The sequence below is a fragment of the Taurulus bubalis genome (genome assembly GCF_910589615.1).
Source record: "Taurulus bubalis genome assembly, chromosome: 12".
Lineage (NCBI taxonomy): Eukaryota > Metazoa > Chordata > Actinopteri > Perciformes > Cottidae > Taurulus > Taurulus bubalis.
The window spans coordinates 1,691,741-1,708,922 of record NC_136600.1 but is presented as its reverse complement, the minus strand read 5'-3'; the positions used below and the strand labels follow the sequence as shown (position 1 = coordinate 1,708,922).

The window sequence follows — 17,182 nt, the reverse complement described above, 5'->3', positions numbered from 1 at the left end:
ATTGATTTTTTTGTTCTCACTCACCAGCGTGGTTGGTGTTCTAGTTGATGATAATAATAATAATAATAATAATAATAATAATAATAATAATGCATTTCATTTTTACTATACTTTTCTTTCAAAAGGATCTCAAAGTGCCACAGAACCAATATATAGTAAAACAAATAAAAACAAAGTTGAAACATAGTTAAAGCAACCCATAATAATAAAAAAATAGCTGACAATGAATTAACACAAGGTAAAAAAATGCCTTCCTGAATAAAAAGGTTTTAGGCCAGTTTTAAAGTTCAGTATTTGCGTTGCCCTTGATTTCTAGCAGTCGCACAGTATTTTATCTATTCAACTGAGCAGCATTTTCTCGACAACACATTGAATTGTTGCCTTAATTGACTGTTTGGTTGAGCAGGCAGTTTGGTTCCCGGAGGTTCAAGTAAATGAGATGAACAAACCTTGGCTGACCATCAAAGTCAATATTCAATAAAGGTGTACATTTGCTTAGATAACACAGAGGCACTGATGTAGTCGCGTTGGTTGCTCCCGCTGACCTCACGTCTTTTGGTCCTTCAGGCTCTCCGTACCGAGATAAGATCACTATTGCCATCCTGCAGCTCCAGGAGGAAGGGAAGCTGCACATGATGAAGGAGAAGTGGTGGAGAGGAAACGGCTGTCCAGAGGAGGAGAGCAAGGAGGCCAGCGCCCTCGGGGTGCAGAACATCGGAGGGATCTTCATTGTCCTGGCCGCCGGACTCGTCCTCTCCGTGTTCGTGGCCGTGGGAGAGTTCCTCTACAAGTCCAGACAGAATGCACAACTAGAAAAGGTAAGAAATACCTCTGACTACCACCACTGCTTTGTTAGTTACAACAATGATAGCAAAAGTACTACTTTCCATAGCCACATGTGCTGTGAAAGCCTCATGGCAAATCAATCAATCTATAAAAGCTAACAAAATGAAACAAAATATATGCTAAATATATGTTCTGATATATGATTTAAAGAAATCATTTGTTTGCCAATTTGCGGAAACACACTATAATGACAGTGCTATATTATATGCAGTAAGATAAGGGTTGGTTTCTTTGCATTTATTCACTTAGGCCCAATGGCGACAACGAGATAAGAAACGTGAGGAATTCTGCTGTCACCATGGATCCAAGCTAGACTTTAACCACCATCTCAAATGACCTCAAGAAAAACTCCAGAAACCTTTTTTTTCTGTTGTAATCTAACATGATCTAAAACTTACCCAAACTTTTAAACTGTTTTTTAATGTTTTTTTCTTTTCTTTCTTCCTGACACTCCTGAGGGAATGGGAACACTAAGAGCAGTTTAATAAAACCAGGTTTGGAGGGCTGGCTGTAATATACAGTGGGACCAGGCACATGCTCTGCTGCATCAACCATGTCGTCAACAGTCACACACACACACACACACACACACACACACACACACACACACACACACACACACACACACACACCTCTCCTCTTCTGCTGTCCATTTCCATTCTTAGAATCTAACTATTCTTACTCTTCATATCTCTGGCATTTTATTCATACATCGCCTTTCTGGATTAGTGCAGCAACACAACGCAAGATTGTGTTGTTTGACCAGAGTCTCCTAGCAAACATTGTGACACTGACTATTTGCTGGAAATGACCTGCACCATTGGAGAAATACGACTAGGGGGGCGACTCGAAATAACTCTACTCTAATCCAGACTTGTTTCGCTGCCAAACAAACTGCTTCACTCATTTTAACTCGGGTCTACTTTAGGCTTGATGCAGCTGTAACTGAATAAAAAGTATGTCCTGTGAAATTAATAATTATGTATATAACTTAGTATGTGACATTATAAATGTGTATTAATTACATTCACAAGTGGAGCATTGTTCGATGAAGGATATATTTACTCAGACCTTTTGTATGACTTAATGTGTTTCCATTAGCAGACAAAATAGCAGTAATGAATCATTTGATACCCAGCAGTTAGCTAGTAGCTCAATGCTAATGCTAAAGCAGTAGAAGCACTGTTGAAGCTAACTAGCTTCTACAGTGGTCCGCTACAATAATTGCATAAGCTCTCCATTTAGATTGCTGCTACGACTCGCTAAAAGATAAGAGAAATAAATACGTTAGAGTATTTTTATTATACTGTGGATGAATAGAGCGGCATAATGCCAACAAATATATATTATTCATGATAAGAGGTAGAGAAATATATGGCAATCAATAGACAGAAATAAGCACAACAGAAGAAATTGTAAACAAATTAATTCTGCACTTTTATTTCTCAAAAATATATTGAAATGCCCAAAAAGGATTCATCCAATATTTAAAATGTGTTTTAATATTCAGATAGGTTTTTTTTTTTTATTCCAATTCAGTAATAATCAAACTATCAATTTCCACATAGACACATGCCCATTATACACATTGTACATTATGTACATTATGTTGTGATCCAGTGTGATCCATTTTGTAAAATTAAATTCCAATATTTTAGAAAGCTGATTGAACATATTGTACGCTCACACTGTCAGAATTGTGTACTGATGAGGTCGACATATCTAGTTGTTCTAAATATGTTCTAAATCTTTGAACAATCATCCAATACTTTAAGTGACTGGTAACAGCGGAGCTGCTTCGATCGAGTCCTCTGCTGTTGGTTTGCCTTTTAAGGAATAGGCTCCCGTGGGAGGAAAGAAAAAATATTCCCGTTGTTTGGATCACTCCAAACTATGGCAGAACTAATCCTGGAAGAGCTCAGTCACAGCTTCCTTTCACATTTAATTGTATTGATTGTGTATTGATTGAGTGTTTTACCCTCGCCCAGTGACACACTGTGGTGTCATTGTATGAACTGAATACTCAGACCACTCACATAGGTTAACACACACACACATGCATGAGCGCACACAAGTTGACACACGTGAGCACAGTGAATAAATGCATTGAAAGCACAGCAGTGAAGTAGCAATACATTAAACCGTAAAGGCCAAGGCAAGGTTACGAATGTTACTTTATCGCCATAATGTTTACCTGCTAAAATGTGTGGATGATTTACAGTCATACGCCTCCGAGAGAGAATGCCATAACTACCAAATCATATACAGCAAGGGACCATGAACACCCAAACATCTCGTGGAAGAAAAATGAATTTAAAGCAGCTTTTATTCCGCTGCCTCTGCTGATGCAAGTATTTCTCCATGCACATAAGAGCTAGTGAAAAATCAGATATGTTATGAAGATGATCATTTTTTAGCTGACCAGATACAAAGGATGTGTCGGTCAATGTTTACCAATGAGCAAGTGTGAAACATGGATTTAATTGCTGTGGGGTGGATTTATGAATCGTGATATTTCTCTAACACAATTTTTGATCATGAACAACATTACAGATTTGACATACCGCTACAACATGTATTATTTTATATATATATATATATATATATATATATATATATATATATATATATATTTCAAAAAACGGTTCAGTAAAGGAGCTAAAACAACTATGCTTGGTTTGCGGCTGAAAGGATAGTATTTTTTTTATTTCATTTTGTATTACATTTTTTTGTAAATATTTTCTATGCTACGACAACACTAGACAATGGTAAATCTTAACAACTATAATAATATTTTTAGAACAGCTAGCATACAAGAAAATCAACAAAGTGCTTTCCAATATAAGATAGGCATAGAATTAACAACGTCATTAACGCTTATTAAATATCAACTTGAACGTTTGACATCTAGTGCACAGTTAATATTAGTACCTAGATGTCTGCCTTATGGTCAGAGGTGTTCTACCCATAGTGCAGTATTTGTATGGTGCTGCAGGGGTACATTATGTACATTACCCGTTTTTCCTGAGGCATATTACAGGAGTGTATGTCATTAACTAAACAACACATAGCAAATATGTGTGACTTCTGACATCAACTTTCATCTGGTGCTTTTATGGACATTTTCTCCGGTAGGTGCAGGCGATCGTTTAAATAATATCTCATAAATAATGCACATTTTTACCTCCAGATATAATTTAAATCATCCAACAGGTCATCACCTTATTCATCAAATATTATCACACAAAATATGATCACCTAGCCTACCTACTAAAAGATATGTTGGTGTTGGCAAATAAACCATGGTTAATATATAGTTACGGTTAGGCAATTAAAATGCTTGTTGGGGTTGGAGAGAGGTCATGACTACAGTTTTCAAGTAGCAGACATGCAATTGTTGGATTGTGCACATGGATGCTGATGTGCACAAGTCACATTGTTGCTTTGTGTTTCGCGACACAAAAGGAACCCTGCTTTCATGGGTTGTCTTTGAATAGTCTCTGACACAGGACTTAATGCATGACAGAATTGCCCAATATGAACATCAAACCAATTCCAAAACATGTAGCTGGTTACAATTGGTGCCCAGTCAATATAAGCATCACTAATCAAAAACAATGCTGGCCACGTTTAGCAACTATAGCAACTATAGCAGCTAAAGAAATATTGTTGCCATATGAATATAAAGATCCGTCAGTAATAACCAGCCTGCTTGTTTGTGTTGGCAGTGGTTGTATTAATGCTGTAGTGGTTGATAATGTTGTAAGAAACCTAGACTACCACAGCTACAGTAATAAGTACATTAGCAAGTATTGTGGACTTTCAAGACATAAAACCCCTGTTATTAAGTCATAGAATGAAGACTGAAAATGTTTCCTTAAAAATAGATTATAAAACCACAAACCTATTTAACTCAATGGGAAACTCTGCAAATGCATTTATAAATGAAACAGAAAACAATGATATCATAAAGTAACTTTTGTCCAGTTCTGGTCTCGATGAACCCTCAATCATAATGTTGCCTTATTATTCGGATTGGCAGATATGACATTTCAAAAAAGGCCGATACTGGAAAACCGATATGTGGGTGTAACATCAGCTTGATTTATTTAGTCCAAATATTGATTGAAGAAAAATGAAGATCCACTGTAATATGTAGGTTGTGCTTCCCACCATCCAGTGTTAATTAGCATCAGGCTAATGTGTGTAAATCAACCATATATTTTGTTTCATTGCTCCAGGCTTCTCTTATAATTGAATACATCCTACTTTTACAATATGGGGTTGTTTTCTCACCATGATGCTGAAAGTGTCAAGTTGAAAAATGTGGTGCTAAGCATCTCTTTGTAGTGTTTCACATGCTTGACAGTGCACACCCTGCAATTTGCATTTTATAATTACTTCTGTAACATTAGAAAGGAGCAAAAATAGCAGCGAGTAATTTATATCAATGGATGAGCCATACACCCTCGTATACAATAGAGGCACTGTTAATAGTTTTTTAAAGGTTTAATAGATGTGTTAATGCCATAAGTATGTGTTTTGGAGATAACTGCATTTACTAAACACATTGTAATGCCACAAGATGAGAGCATTGTCAGGGGAAAATATACACTTGTTAAACATTTTAATAAAAGTATTAATAAACATTTGATAACTTTACTAACTGTAGACCTCTGTAGGCTTGTCATTTTGGTTCATCTACCAAGACTATGAGACTTTCCTTTTCCTGTCCCAAGTCTCTTCCTTTTACATTGTTTCAATACATTCCATCATCACTGCTTCATGACGACTTTTTCACTTCAATGGAACTCTCCAAAAGTTTGGGAAATATGCTTGTTTGCCCTCGACTCCATAGCCAGATACGAAGATATATCAGTTCAGAAGGATCCATTTAGCCTAGCTTAGTACACAGACTGGAAACAGCTTTAAAAAGATTGCTCCCATTGAAAGTGAGGAAGAAACATCTGCTTCCTAACACCTCGAAAGCAGCCTTAATTTAAGCACCGTTTGGGCAGGATCCCAGGCGTAGATGGGTAATACCATCGTGCTATTTTCTTCGGTAACTAGCTAGTTGGAAAATGAAAGCAACAATATTCTCAACATGCAATCAAGACCAAAGCATTCTAGCTGACATCATCTCAGACGGCTCAGGTGAGCCCTCAGTGAATACCTGTTATCTTCACCGTAATGTATATTTACAGAACAACTAAATACAATATTACAGGGTTATAGGCTAAATGTGTCCATATGTACAAATGGCTAGTAAAAAAACATCCACCTTGAGACCAAACCTTTAGCCACTGGTGAGTAGAACACACCAGTGGCTAAACAATCTCGTGCATGCTGGTTTGATGATGAGCAGGAGAAGAGCGATTTAACTTTAGCCGTTAGCAGCTGGTGAGCAGCACAGTCCTGCTAGGCTAAATAACAGAGCTACCTGCTACCTGCTAACTTCAATGCAACCTCTGTTGACATTGCATTGAAGCTCTATTCAGTAAAAAGGTACCTTATTATAAAGGTACCTAATCATGATGTGTTCAAATGTAATATTTTAAAACTAAGCTCTTGCCGAGACACTTCAATAAGTCCTATAAAATAGATATTTGAGGGGGAATTATGACTCGTTTAACTTCCTTAAACTAGCTCGAAGCAGCTTATAACGTGTAAGTATATATATGTATAAGTAACTACTTTTTCTTCATCAAAGCAAATATAGACAGTAAAATGTTCTCTTTTATTTGAAATATGTGTTTTTAATGCAAATAACCACTATAACAAGAGGTCCAATGGTCGAAGTCCATTTATATTTTTGGATGGTTTACTCTGACTTCAAGAGAGTTTAAATCCATTTCCAGGACGTTCCAGTATGGCGATGAAAAAGGTTAGTTTGGAGCCTTTTGTACATGCTGCTATATCAAAACAATCAATATCGGCCGTGCATCAACACATTGATGATTGACTATTGTATTGGTATATCGGGGCATTTCTAAGTTTTATAGAGCCATTGCAAAGTTAATCGATAAACTGAACATATATACACATTTGGGTAATCTCTCACCTTAAAGATGTCAAAACTACATTTTGTGAGAAAAATAACAATTGTTCAATCTTGATGATGAAACCTGTCTTTTTGACTCCATTTATTCTGGTCGGTCCTGTCCAAATGTGGCTTCATACTGTATTTCTTGTATCTTGTTAGCAAACAAGCTAGTCGCACAAGCTGTACATGGAGGAGTAATCTGGGTATTGAGTTACTTGGTTCTCCAAAACTAAAGTTTATTTAACTTCAAATGTTGTAAATTAAGAAAATACTACATGTTTAGACGACAGCGTGACTTATAAAGGAGCTTAGCTAGCAGTTTCCTCATGCAAGCCTAAACTCATCCCGAGGCTCGATGTCTGAAGTCTGTATCAATCTTCTCAGCTGGCTGTGGGTAAGATGGCAAACAAGGATTTCTCAAAATGTCTTTCTTTTACGTGTATAGTCTACTCTAGAGTACAATAATTGCTTGTGTTTCTTTTTAAATTATTAATATATATGAGTAGACTTTGGAGAGGTGGGAATATTAACCTCTGCTCTCATAATTCCTGGTTCAAAGGAAGAGCACAGTCGAGACAAAAAGTGACAGTGTATGGGAGTTTTTCCTGCAATGAAGATGTAAGTGTGTTAAAATATGCTTCAGGAAATTATTCTTGCTAATTTAAGTTAAATCTTTCAGAAACTGATTTTGGACTCCATAATTTTCTACTGAATCACATGCCTCTGAATCACAAGACTTTCAATAGAGCATTTCTTTGTCATCTCATTGCTAGTCTGTCAGATTTCCATGATTACCATGGTTGTCTCCTTCCTCCCTCTCCTCCGCCTCCTGCTCCTTTCTCTCCTCTCCTGCCCTCCATCCCTCAGCTCCTCCTCCGCTTCCTCCTCCCACTCCTCCTCCTCCCGCTGCTCCTCCTCCTACTGCTTTTTCCTTTCTTCCTGCCCGCTGCTGAGGCTGCCGCAGAATAACCTGGCTCTCGGGGTGCGGGGACCACCAGCTGTGTGTGAGGAACCCATCTCATCAACCCAGCACACACACACAAGCACACACAAGCACACAGGCTTGGATGCATATGCTTGCGCACACACACGTGCACACGTAGAGATGCCTGTGCTCAAATGGAACGTTTGTTTAGGCTGTTGGTTTCGGTTACATGGCAAGTTCCCTCCTGGAATATGTGAATATGCTTCCACCATATATGTGTCATCACAGACCGATGGGACTGTCTCCTTCCAAAGGCTCTTCCACAGGAGATCGGACATGCAATCTTCTTTTGGAATTTAGAAGACTATCTGTGTTTCTGTCGCCAAACAAGAATGTCAGTATTGGAAAACTCAGCAAAAAAGTTACATTCAGTGAAACTTTTTTTACAAACAATGCCCAGAGAATAGACATATGTCATTACTATATTAATATGATGAATATTAGCTAAAGATCATGGTTACAGTTGATAAAAAGGTGCAAGTTAATAATAGGTCTTGACATGAATCCCCCGACCTCCATACCCTTACTTTCAGCCTCACTACGTAAAGGACAGTCACTTCCTGAATTGGCGCTGGAATTGCATTTAAACCGTGAGGTGCAGAATTCCTTGGTGGACGTAATTCTTATGCTGCGTTCACACCAAAAGAGTTGCGAATTATTCACGCAAGTAGATTACATGTAAAGTCAATGCACAGATGCGAATGGTTGCGTTATAGCAAATTTTCCCACCGGGCGGCGCGAATGAGGCGAAAAAGCGTTTTGAAAAAGCACCGGAGTTGAAATATTTCATCGTCTGACACTGCATCACCGCCGTCCTGCCGCGGCTTCATTCAGACACTCGCCCTGCAGGAGTCAGAGCTGTGTGCGACTACGAATAATATTATGAACCCAGACACGTGGGCATTTGATCTTCCGATGTTTGTGGGACTGCCTCAACAAAGATAAAGCAGAACTAGTGGTTATTTCAATGGTGGATGGCGGCAATGGTAACCGTTTTCACAGAGATAAGCCACGGAAAAGCCGCGCCGCCTCTCCGCCGCGAAAAAGCGAAAAGACGAATGACGCTACCAATAAAGCAAGTAAACTCAGGTGAAAAAGCGTTGCGAAAATGTGTCTTTTGGTGTGAACGCAGCATAAAGATACTGGGCAGCATTATTCCTGTCGAGATTTAATTTACCATTAGCATAGTATGTAGTTCAATGACAACTCACATGACATGAGTTAACATTGTCAGCCATTCCGTGTGGAACCGTCAGCGTTGCATGAACACAACACAGTATCAGACTCTGCAGCCATTTGGGCGCAGGCCACATCGTCCCAGTCAGCTTGGGAATCACAATAATAAGCACATTTCTCTTACACGTGAATTTCACTCATGAATACAAAACCATCACATTTTCTCCCTATGGCGGATTATAAAATTATTGATGATGACAGGTTCATAGTAGGTGAGACAGAATAATAAAATACACAGACAGTTGTATTTATTTTTTTACGTCTGAGATTTCTGGACCAAAATAATGGACTTGGAGGGCAAAGGTCTTCAGTGCGCACGTGGTCTGAATCTCTAAAGACTTTTTCAGTTGTTTAATTATCCTTCACGCTCATTGACACACACAAACACAATATGCGGGCAGGCACACAGACATCAAATTCGACATGAGGGAACAGAAATCAGAACACAGTTCACCCACCGATCAAAATGTAGATCGCACTGCGCCAAATGTGGATGACGGCTCAGAAGAGCCCACAGATTAGACAAACCCTCAAAGCAGCATTTACTGGCCACCGGGGGCCAGAGACGCAGAGTAAACTGAGAGGATTCCAGCCCCGTCCCATCTGCATCACATCTGTTCCTTCTCCATTCAAGCTAAATGGAGCCCATTAGTTCACTAGCACAGGTGAGGACCTTTATATGTTGTCCTCGAGAGAGCTGGAGAATAGACCAACAGTGCTCGAATTAAATAGACTATTCCAGATGCATATTCAACTGCTAAACATGTATTCCTTAAATCATCTTTGTCTGATTATTTTTGGGGTTATTGCTTCGATAAAAAACATACAGAATGATATTAAATCAAACACAAATGTATAATCAATACTAATGATACTATTGATAATAATAGTTAAAAACAAAATCTCCCTGGAAATGTCTTCCTGATATGAAGTTGTATTAACCATTACTCCTTTGTGTCCGATCAGGCCTGTGTAAATAATGGCTCGACTAAATGCACCTTTTTCCTTTCAATGTCTGCTCTCAGCGTTAGATTTACGACCCTTCCATTCTTCTCAAAGCGGGCAGGCCCTTCGTCTGAGCGATCACTGCGGCTGATTGTTGAGCGTCATAAAAACTCTGTAATCCAATGACCCTAAGCAGCCTCCATCAATTCAGCATGCCAGCAGCAGGCAGCCATGATGGCAATGTGTCCCCTGAGTGTGAGCAGAGTGAGCCCGGAGTTTCCCCAAAGCCTGGAGCAACATGGCTTTTACTGGTGAAAACACTGCCATGCCATTTAATTTTACAGGGATCAATATTTAGAAAAAACTATCGTGTTTCAGAGTGGCTTAGGCAATCATTGTGTCTCATGTTTCCTACAGATGTACTATGTAGTAGTAATAGCACTATACAGTAGATGCCTGCACAAACAGTGGGTGTGTTTTGTTTTTTCAAATTTCACTCTTACATTGACAACGTTGACACAAACCAACCATAAATTAATGCAAATGTTGCTCCCTGTCTGCTCAAACTGCACATAACCACAGTTTTTTTCCCACCAATTTACCAAAACAACTTCATAAGGTCATACTACCATGTGTCAATGCTGTGTTTTGAGCTTGTTCTGCTGTCCCAAAGTCGTCAACAAATGATATTAATGCAGCTGAACAAAACAAGTCATAGTAGACTCACTGGAAGCGGTAGCCTCTGTGTCACACCAGTGGCTTTGTTACAGCCATCATGGTTTCCAAATTCATGCCATGGTAAATATTCAGAGTGCATGCAGTATTTTGACATAACTGAATAGCTATAAATCCCAGAAAGAAACCTACAATAACATCTATAGTATCAGGAAGTAGTATCAGCAAAACTGCAAATAGTTTAAACTTGTGAAATGAAAGCATAAAGAAAGGCATGCTACTTTCCACTTGCTTGACTGCAGGTGGCATGAGGCAACTACGATGCCAATTAGTGGAAGAAAGCTGGTGAGACGCTCGTCTAAAACAACAGCGGCCAATCAGGTGTGGTCACACTTGTTTATCGTAAGTCTCAGAATTCAAATGGTAAAGATTTTCTGATGTTTCAAAGCTAATATCTGTTCCAAATCAATATCATTTGACATTACAAAAATTTGTCAGCTTTCTGCTGCATTCCCACCATTGCTTTATCCATGAATTACATTATTAATGGACACAGAGGAAGATGTGACCATTGATAATGAAAGAAGGAAGGATAGGGCTGGCTGAATTAGCCACTGAATGATTAAAGTACACACACCCAATCCCATTTACTTTGTCTCCTTCCCATTTGTATTAATATAATAAGGAGAAGTATACATGGACCACACTGCTAATGATGGCTTTCAAATACAAATGAACACTTTGTTCGTCACGATGAACTCCTTTTACCTGGGAGCACGGGCTCGGAGCGTCTCCTGGAAGCGGGACTGTTCCATTCCCATCTGCCAGTGTTGTTTCACACATTATTTGCAGATGCAGTAGCTGATGACAAAAGAGAGAATGCAAATAAGCAGACGTTTAATTTGGCATGCAGCGACAAGGTATCTCCGTCTGATGAGACACAATGTGCATCACTAAGTGATGGTGTTCTCTGGCCTGTAAAATCCACTGTGCTCACTGAGACTGCCGGGTTGGTGTTCATGCATAGCTTTTCTTCTGCACAGTCCGGTATGACTGAGTTCAGCTATTGTACTGTGTTTCTAAGTCTATGTGACTCTCTCGACCAAAAAGCCCAGTGTTCCATGTACACAGGTTAATGGGGAAAAAAATGTGCACCTATTTCATTTTGTATCTAATTTCCTAACATTTAAATAGCTCTTCTGATGAATATTCTGTTCAGAATGTGCCAGCGTTAACTGATGGGAAATATGAAGCTATCGTTCCATAGAACATAAACTTAAGTATTTAAATAAATAACTGGGCTTACTGGTGCAAAGCTATCACTCGAGTAAACTGCCTTCAAATAAGCATTGAGCAGTGTTGCTGGTGAGTCACGTTCATCAACACCAAGCACAATTGGCTGCAAAGAGGTCGGTCACTTGAGAAGAGAAGAGTACACACAGACGTACTATTCATCCTGAATCTAATTCAAATGAGACAGCACAGACTAAAATGAACAAACTACAGCTGAGACGGATGGGAATGTCATGAGTAGTCCATGTACTTGGTCGCACACCAACATATTGGACAAACCAACTGACCTGGTGATCGTGGGATGCCAATTCAATAGACTAGTTGTAAGCGTCAACATGTTTTCAAATTGTTGTACATTATGGCACTGTTGGGTAGGACTGTGCGGTATACTGGTTCATGGTTATAAGTTTAGTCATGGTTATAACTTTCTAACAACAATGAATAACCTACAACTAACGCTCTTTAACAGGGTTAAACACCACGAAACAACAGTGTGTGACACATAGACAATTTATAAGACCAATAATTGTACATTTACAGCTTGCATACTATCATGAAACTCCTTCGCACAGGAAGAGACAGACTCTTCCGGTCTGTCTCTTCCTGTTTTTTTCCCCACCTACATTCCCCTGGGTCCTAAGTCCCTCCATGTTTAGTTTCCTAACACCCTCTATGTACCAACATAGCTGCTGCTGGCCAGTTGCGAGCGAGTTGTCCAGCGAGCGGTAAACACCGGCGGCGGTCCTTTTCGGCGTAAATGAATGAATGTGTTTACTCTAAAAAAAATACTGTGGTATATACCGTGAAACCACCAGAATCTTATAAAATACCGTGATATGAATTTTGGGCCATACCGCCCAGCCCTACTGTTGGGTATTATTGTTCATACATCGTACAGAGTACAGTAGCAAGAGTGCAACTAGTTCAGTAGTGCTGTACTATCACCCATCCATCATGTGGGTGAGAATGTTGTGACATTGACAGCTGTTGGTTGTGACTCACTTGCTTGATGAAGAGAATGAACAGCTTGATGCAGTAAATACAATCCGGGTGTCTGCTGATTTAGAAACTGCAAGCAGCAAATGGAAATCATTTGACTGGACATTAATGATAAACATAAGCCCAGTTTCCAGTATCATTCAGTGTCAATGCATGAAGCATTGTGTCCCTTTATGGAGCAATGTGGAGGTGTTGGATGGGCACGTCCACCTTTTGAGAGACCACAATTTGAATCCTATTACATTTCAAGAGTTAATATATCATTTTTTCAAAGATACAATAATATAATACAGATACAATATAACCAATACCTTTCTCTAACCCTGGCCAGGTGTTCTAGCTGCCTAACCTTAACCATGCTTTAATAAACAAATCTGGACTGTCGAAAGAAAATGCATTCTAAATGTTAAAAGTGGATGTAACACAGGGTGTTACAAAATCGTCCAATATCTAAATTCCTGCCTGGTTATGGGACTGGTTTCGCAGTAGTGAGCCCTTTAAATGCATCATCCTGTGGAGGCACACAATGACAAGAAAATATTGTTAAATGCAACACTGATAGGCAGCAACACAAACTTTCTAGAGACAACCCTGTCTCCTAAAAAAATCTCTATACACTGCTATAAACATAATGCCTGCCAGATGTTGTTTCTTCATCAACTTAATGAGAAAACTGTTTTATGAATATCTACAAAGTTGCAAAATGTTCATACTGTGCAATCCTGCAGAACACAATGTATTTCATTTGTTTTCAAGCAATATTCGCAAATGAAGCATGACTTACATTTTTACATATAATTGTTTACCCTTTTGTTGCCTAAATATGTATTTTTCAGCATTTGGTTGCAAAAAGAAAACTATGTTTTTACACATTTTAGGTCTGTCAAGCAACATTTTGAAGCTGAGTCTCGGTCTCATGTTCCTACTTTTTGTTTTGTGGAGAGAGTTTAAAGTTAACAGTCTGCAAATCAAATCTAACACTGATATATCATTGATAACACTTTATAATAACTGCACGCTATGAAGCATTAGTTAAGTATGAGTAAACACTTAATTAATCATTTATAAAGTATTGTTCCACACTTGGATTCACTTTTTGTAAATAACAGCCAGTGTTGTATCCAAGTACATTTATAAACATTGACATCTTCAGAAATATGCCAATTTTAAAAGCATTTTGCAGGTATTAAATGGCTCACACGAGAGTTGACGCAGAACAGTCTCATCCGCATAAACATAAAAGTAGCATCAAACACACTGCTTTTACTTCATTTTAAAATTAAGAAGCATCATATCTTCTTCTGGTCTTGTCAAAATGACATTGTTTTGAGACAATCTCCACTGGCAGTCCACTTATTCTGGAGATTTTGACTGCATAAACATGTCTTTATGAAAATTAAGTTGGCTTGGTTGCATGTCCATGATTACATTATTCTGAGAACATGTAGGACCTCTTATCGGTGTTAGTTAGATTGGGATTGACAGTTCATTATTGATCAATAATTAACCTGTTTTATAAAGTTAATTATTGCATAGCTATGTATTGTCAACGTTCTGTAAAAACAAATGCTGCTTTTTTGTTATGTTAGGATTTGGTCTAAACCTAACTTTCTGTGAAGACGGAAGTTTATTTAGAAAATACGCTATGCATGTAAGTAATAAGCATATAAGGAAACACAAAAGCATGTAACAACACTGGTACGGTCTAAACACTAAAAAGAAAAGCACCAGGTAGACTTTGTTGTATGCTTGTGGGATTTTCTTTTTACTGTGGAAACTTGATCTCACATGGAGAACGTGTTCAGGACAGCACTGTTGCACACTGACGAATAGAGAGGGACATTATTAGAAACCCTTTTGAGGATCAATGGGTACATAATTGGTAGCCAATAGTTGAACATACAAAGTTGTCCCAATTCAGCCTGAACTGAGCATCTGGTATTGGGTTGAATCCCTGGTCAGTTGGCCCAATTGAATACAGCTGGCAGTGTTGGTTGGGGGAAAGCCAATGGGGGATCATATCCTTGTCAAACTAGTAACTCCAACTGGATGGTATTGACATGTCTCCTCCTTCTCCTTCTCCTTCTGTCTACACCCTCCTCTATCCAAGAGTGACAGTTAGCAGCAACACAGAATTGGACCATCTAAATTGGGGAAATAGATAAGGAACAAATAGGAATTGCCTATTATAGCATTTCTCCAGCCAGAAGAATTGGTAAAGGTTCAGCCAAAAGATATTGCATGCTTTGCCTCAATGAAAAAAAGCCCCACTGCAATGCTTCCATCATTATCTCTGTGCCTTTTGCTGTCTGTATATACAGTAAGAACAGCCCAGTATCAGTAGGAATTACCCTGACAGTTCTCGCCATTTAATAAGTAGAATTAGTGCGCCTTTATAAGCCTTTATAAGTCTGGAGTTTGCGGCCAATCACAGAACCTGCATCATAGTGTTTCACTGACCTTATATTTGCCATGACCACAATTATTTCCGAACTTTAGCCTTACCAGTAATGGTTACCATGTGCAGGTAGTATAGTAATAATCGATAATCGAAAATATGTTGGCATAAAACGTTTTAACAAGACTAAAAATCCAAGTGTCTAATTGCTAATGTAACTGTTAATATGCTCACAATAACAGTGATATCATGCTGATAATAAGCAACTATTATTTATAGTATGTTCAGCATCTTACTTTAGCATGTTACATATGCTGATTAGATTGAAGCACCAAGTATAGCTGAGGTTTATGGAAATAGTTTTGCCCGTGTTTGAACAAATAAAATATTATTTACCAGATGAAAAATCGGGGATCACCAAAGTTATGAGAATACATTGTCTGGGCAGCATGGATATATTTACCACAATAAATGGCAATCCATCTTATAGGTGTTGAACTATTTTAGTCTGGACCGAATTGCTGGACCAACCATCTGACCGATGTAGCCATCACTAGAGACAACGCTAGCATGGCTAAAACAGTGAACAGTGAATGTTAACTTACAGAACTGTCTGGTATTGACGTTTTGTCTGGAAATCGGGTCGTAAACGAAGAGACTGTGGAAAGCATTCGAAAAACACTGGCCATTGCCAATGTAGAAGTAGACGAGAGGATGCATACACCTAAACACGTTATACAAAATATACTGCTGAAATGTACAAGACAGATTGAAGATGTACGAATTTGATTATTTTACATATAGAGAAGCTTGCTATGTGTCATACACTGTATTGCATAAAAAGCCCTGCATGAGCAACAACAACCACCACAAATTCACTACTGATGCATTTGACACAATGTTGACTGATTCCACGCCTTCACACTTTACACTTTCCTACACAGCCTATGGACCTGCACCTCCCTCCATCCTACTTCTTCCCCTGTTCCCACACAGCATTCACTCCATTCCCAGCCTGCTACACTGTATATTTCACTATTGTCCCCTATGGCTGGTGGTGGGTGGTGGTGAAGGGAGGCTACAAAATGAGGCTGCCCACAGGGAGAACAGGCTCGTTCACTTGCCCATGATATTTGGACTGGTGAAGCGGTCTGAAACCCATTCTGTTCTTTTTTTTCTATTTCCCTCTGTAGAGGTCCTTTTGCAGTGCCATGGTGGACGAGCTGCGGGTTTCCCTCAAGTGCCAGCGCCGGCTCAAACACAAGCCGCAGCCGCCTGTCATGGTGAAAACGGAGGAGGTCATCAACATGCACACCTTCAACGACCGCAGACTGCCAGGGAAAGAGACCATGGCGTAAAATGGGATTCGCAATCACTTTATCACCCTCTCTCCTGCAGCGAGGAGGTGTGCAGAGACACTGGGGAAAAGGGTGGGGGTAAATGGTAAGGGGTGTCAGTGGGTTGTAATGGTTGACAGTTGGGTTATTGTAAAGGTAGCGCGAAGGTGCTTGGGAGTGGATTGACAAAGTGTCATTATTGTTTCTTTATAAATAGATAGGTATAAGTGATTCAACAATATTTCCTGTGGAAATAACTTGGACCTGGGTGAAATTTCAGCGAGTTACCTCAGTACACTTACCACCTTGGCAGGGCACCCAACTACAGATGCCAAGATAATTTAAAAAAAACAGGAGTCGATGAGAGAGGTCGGAAATACATTTAAATTGGGACAGAGATGGGCCCATAAAAGATCAAGAAAAAT

General features: G+C 39.1%; 1 protein-coding gene across 2 annotated transcripts in view; it reads left to right on the top strand.

Moving 5' to 3' along the window:
* Positions 1–16,867, top strand: part of grik2 (glutamate receptor, ionotropic, kainate 2) — a gene marked incomplete at both ends in the record, with an annotated part of 274,403 nt that extends 257,536 nt beyond the window's left edge. Inside the window, 3 exons of one of the 2 annotated variants that reach the window (XM_079227201.1) lie at positions 568–818; positions 1,096–1,123; positions 16,614–16,867. In XM_079227201.1, coding sequence (XP_079083327.1) covers positions 568–818; positions 1,096–1,123; positions 16,614–16,867 — 533 coding nt within the window. The remainder of the gene's footprint in view (positions 1–567; positions 819–1,095; positions 1,124–16,613) is intronic. The other variant, XM_079227202.1, reaches the window with a different exon arrangement.
* Positions 16,868–17,182: the final 315 nt, after the last annotated feature.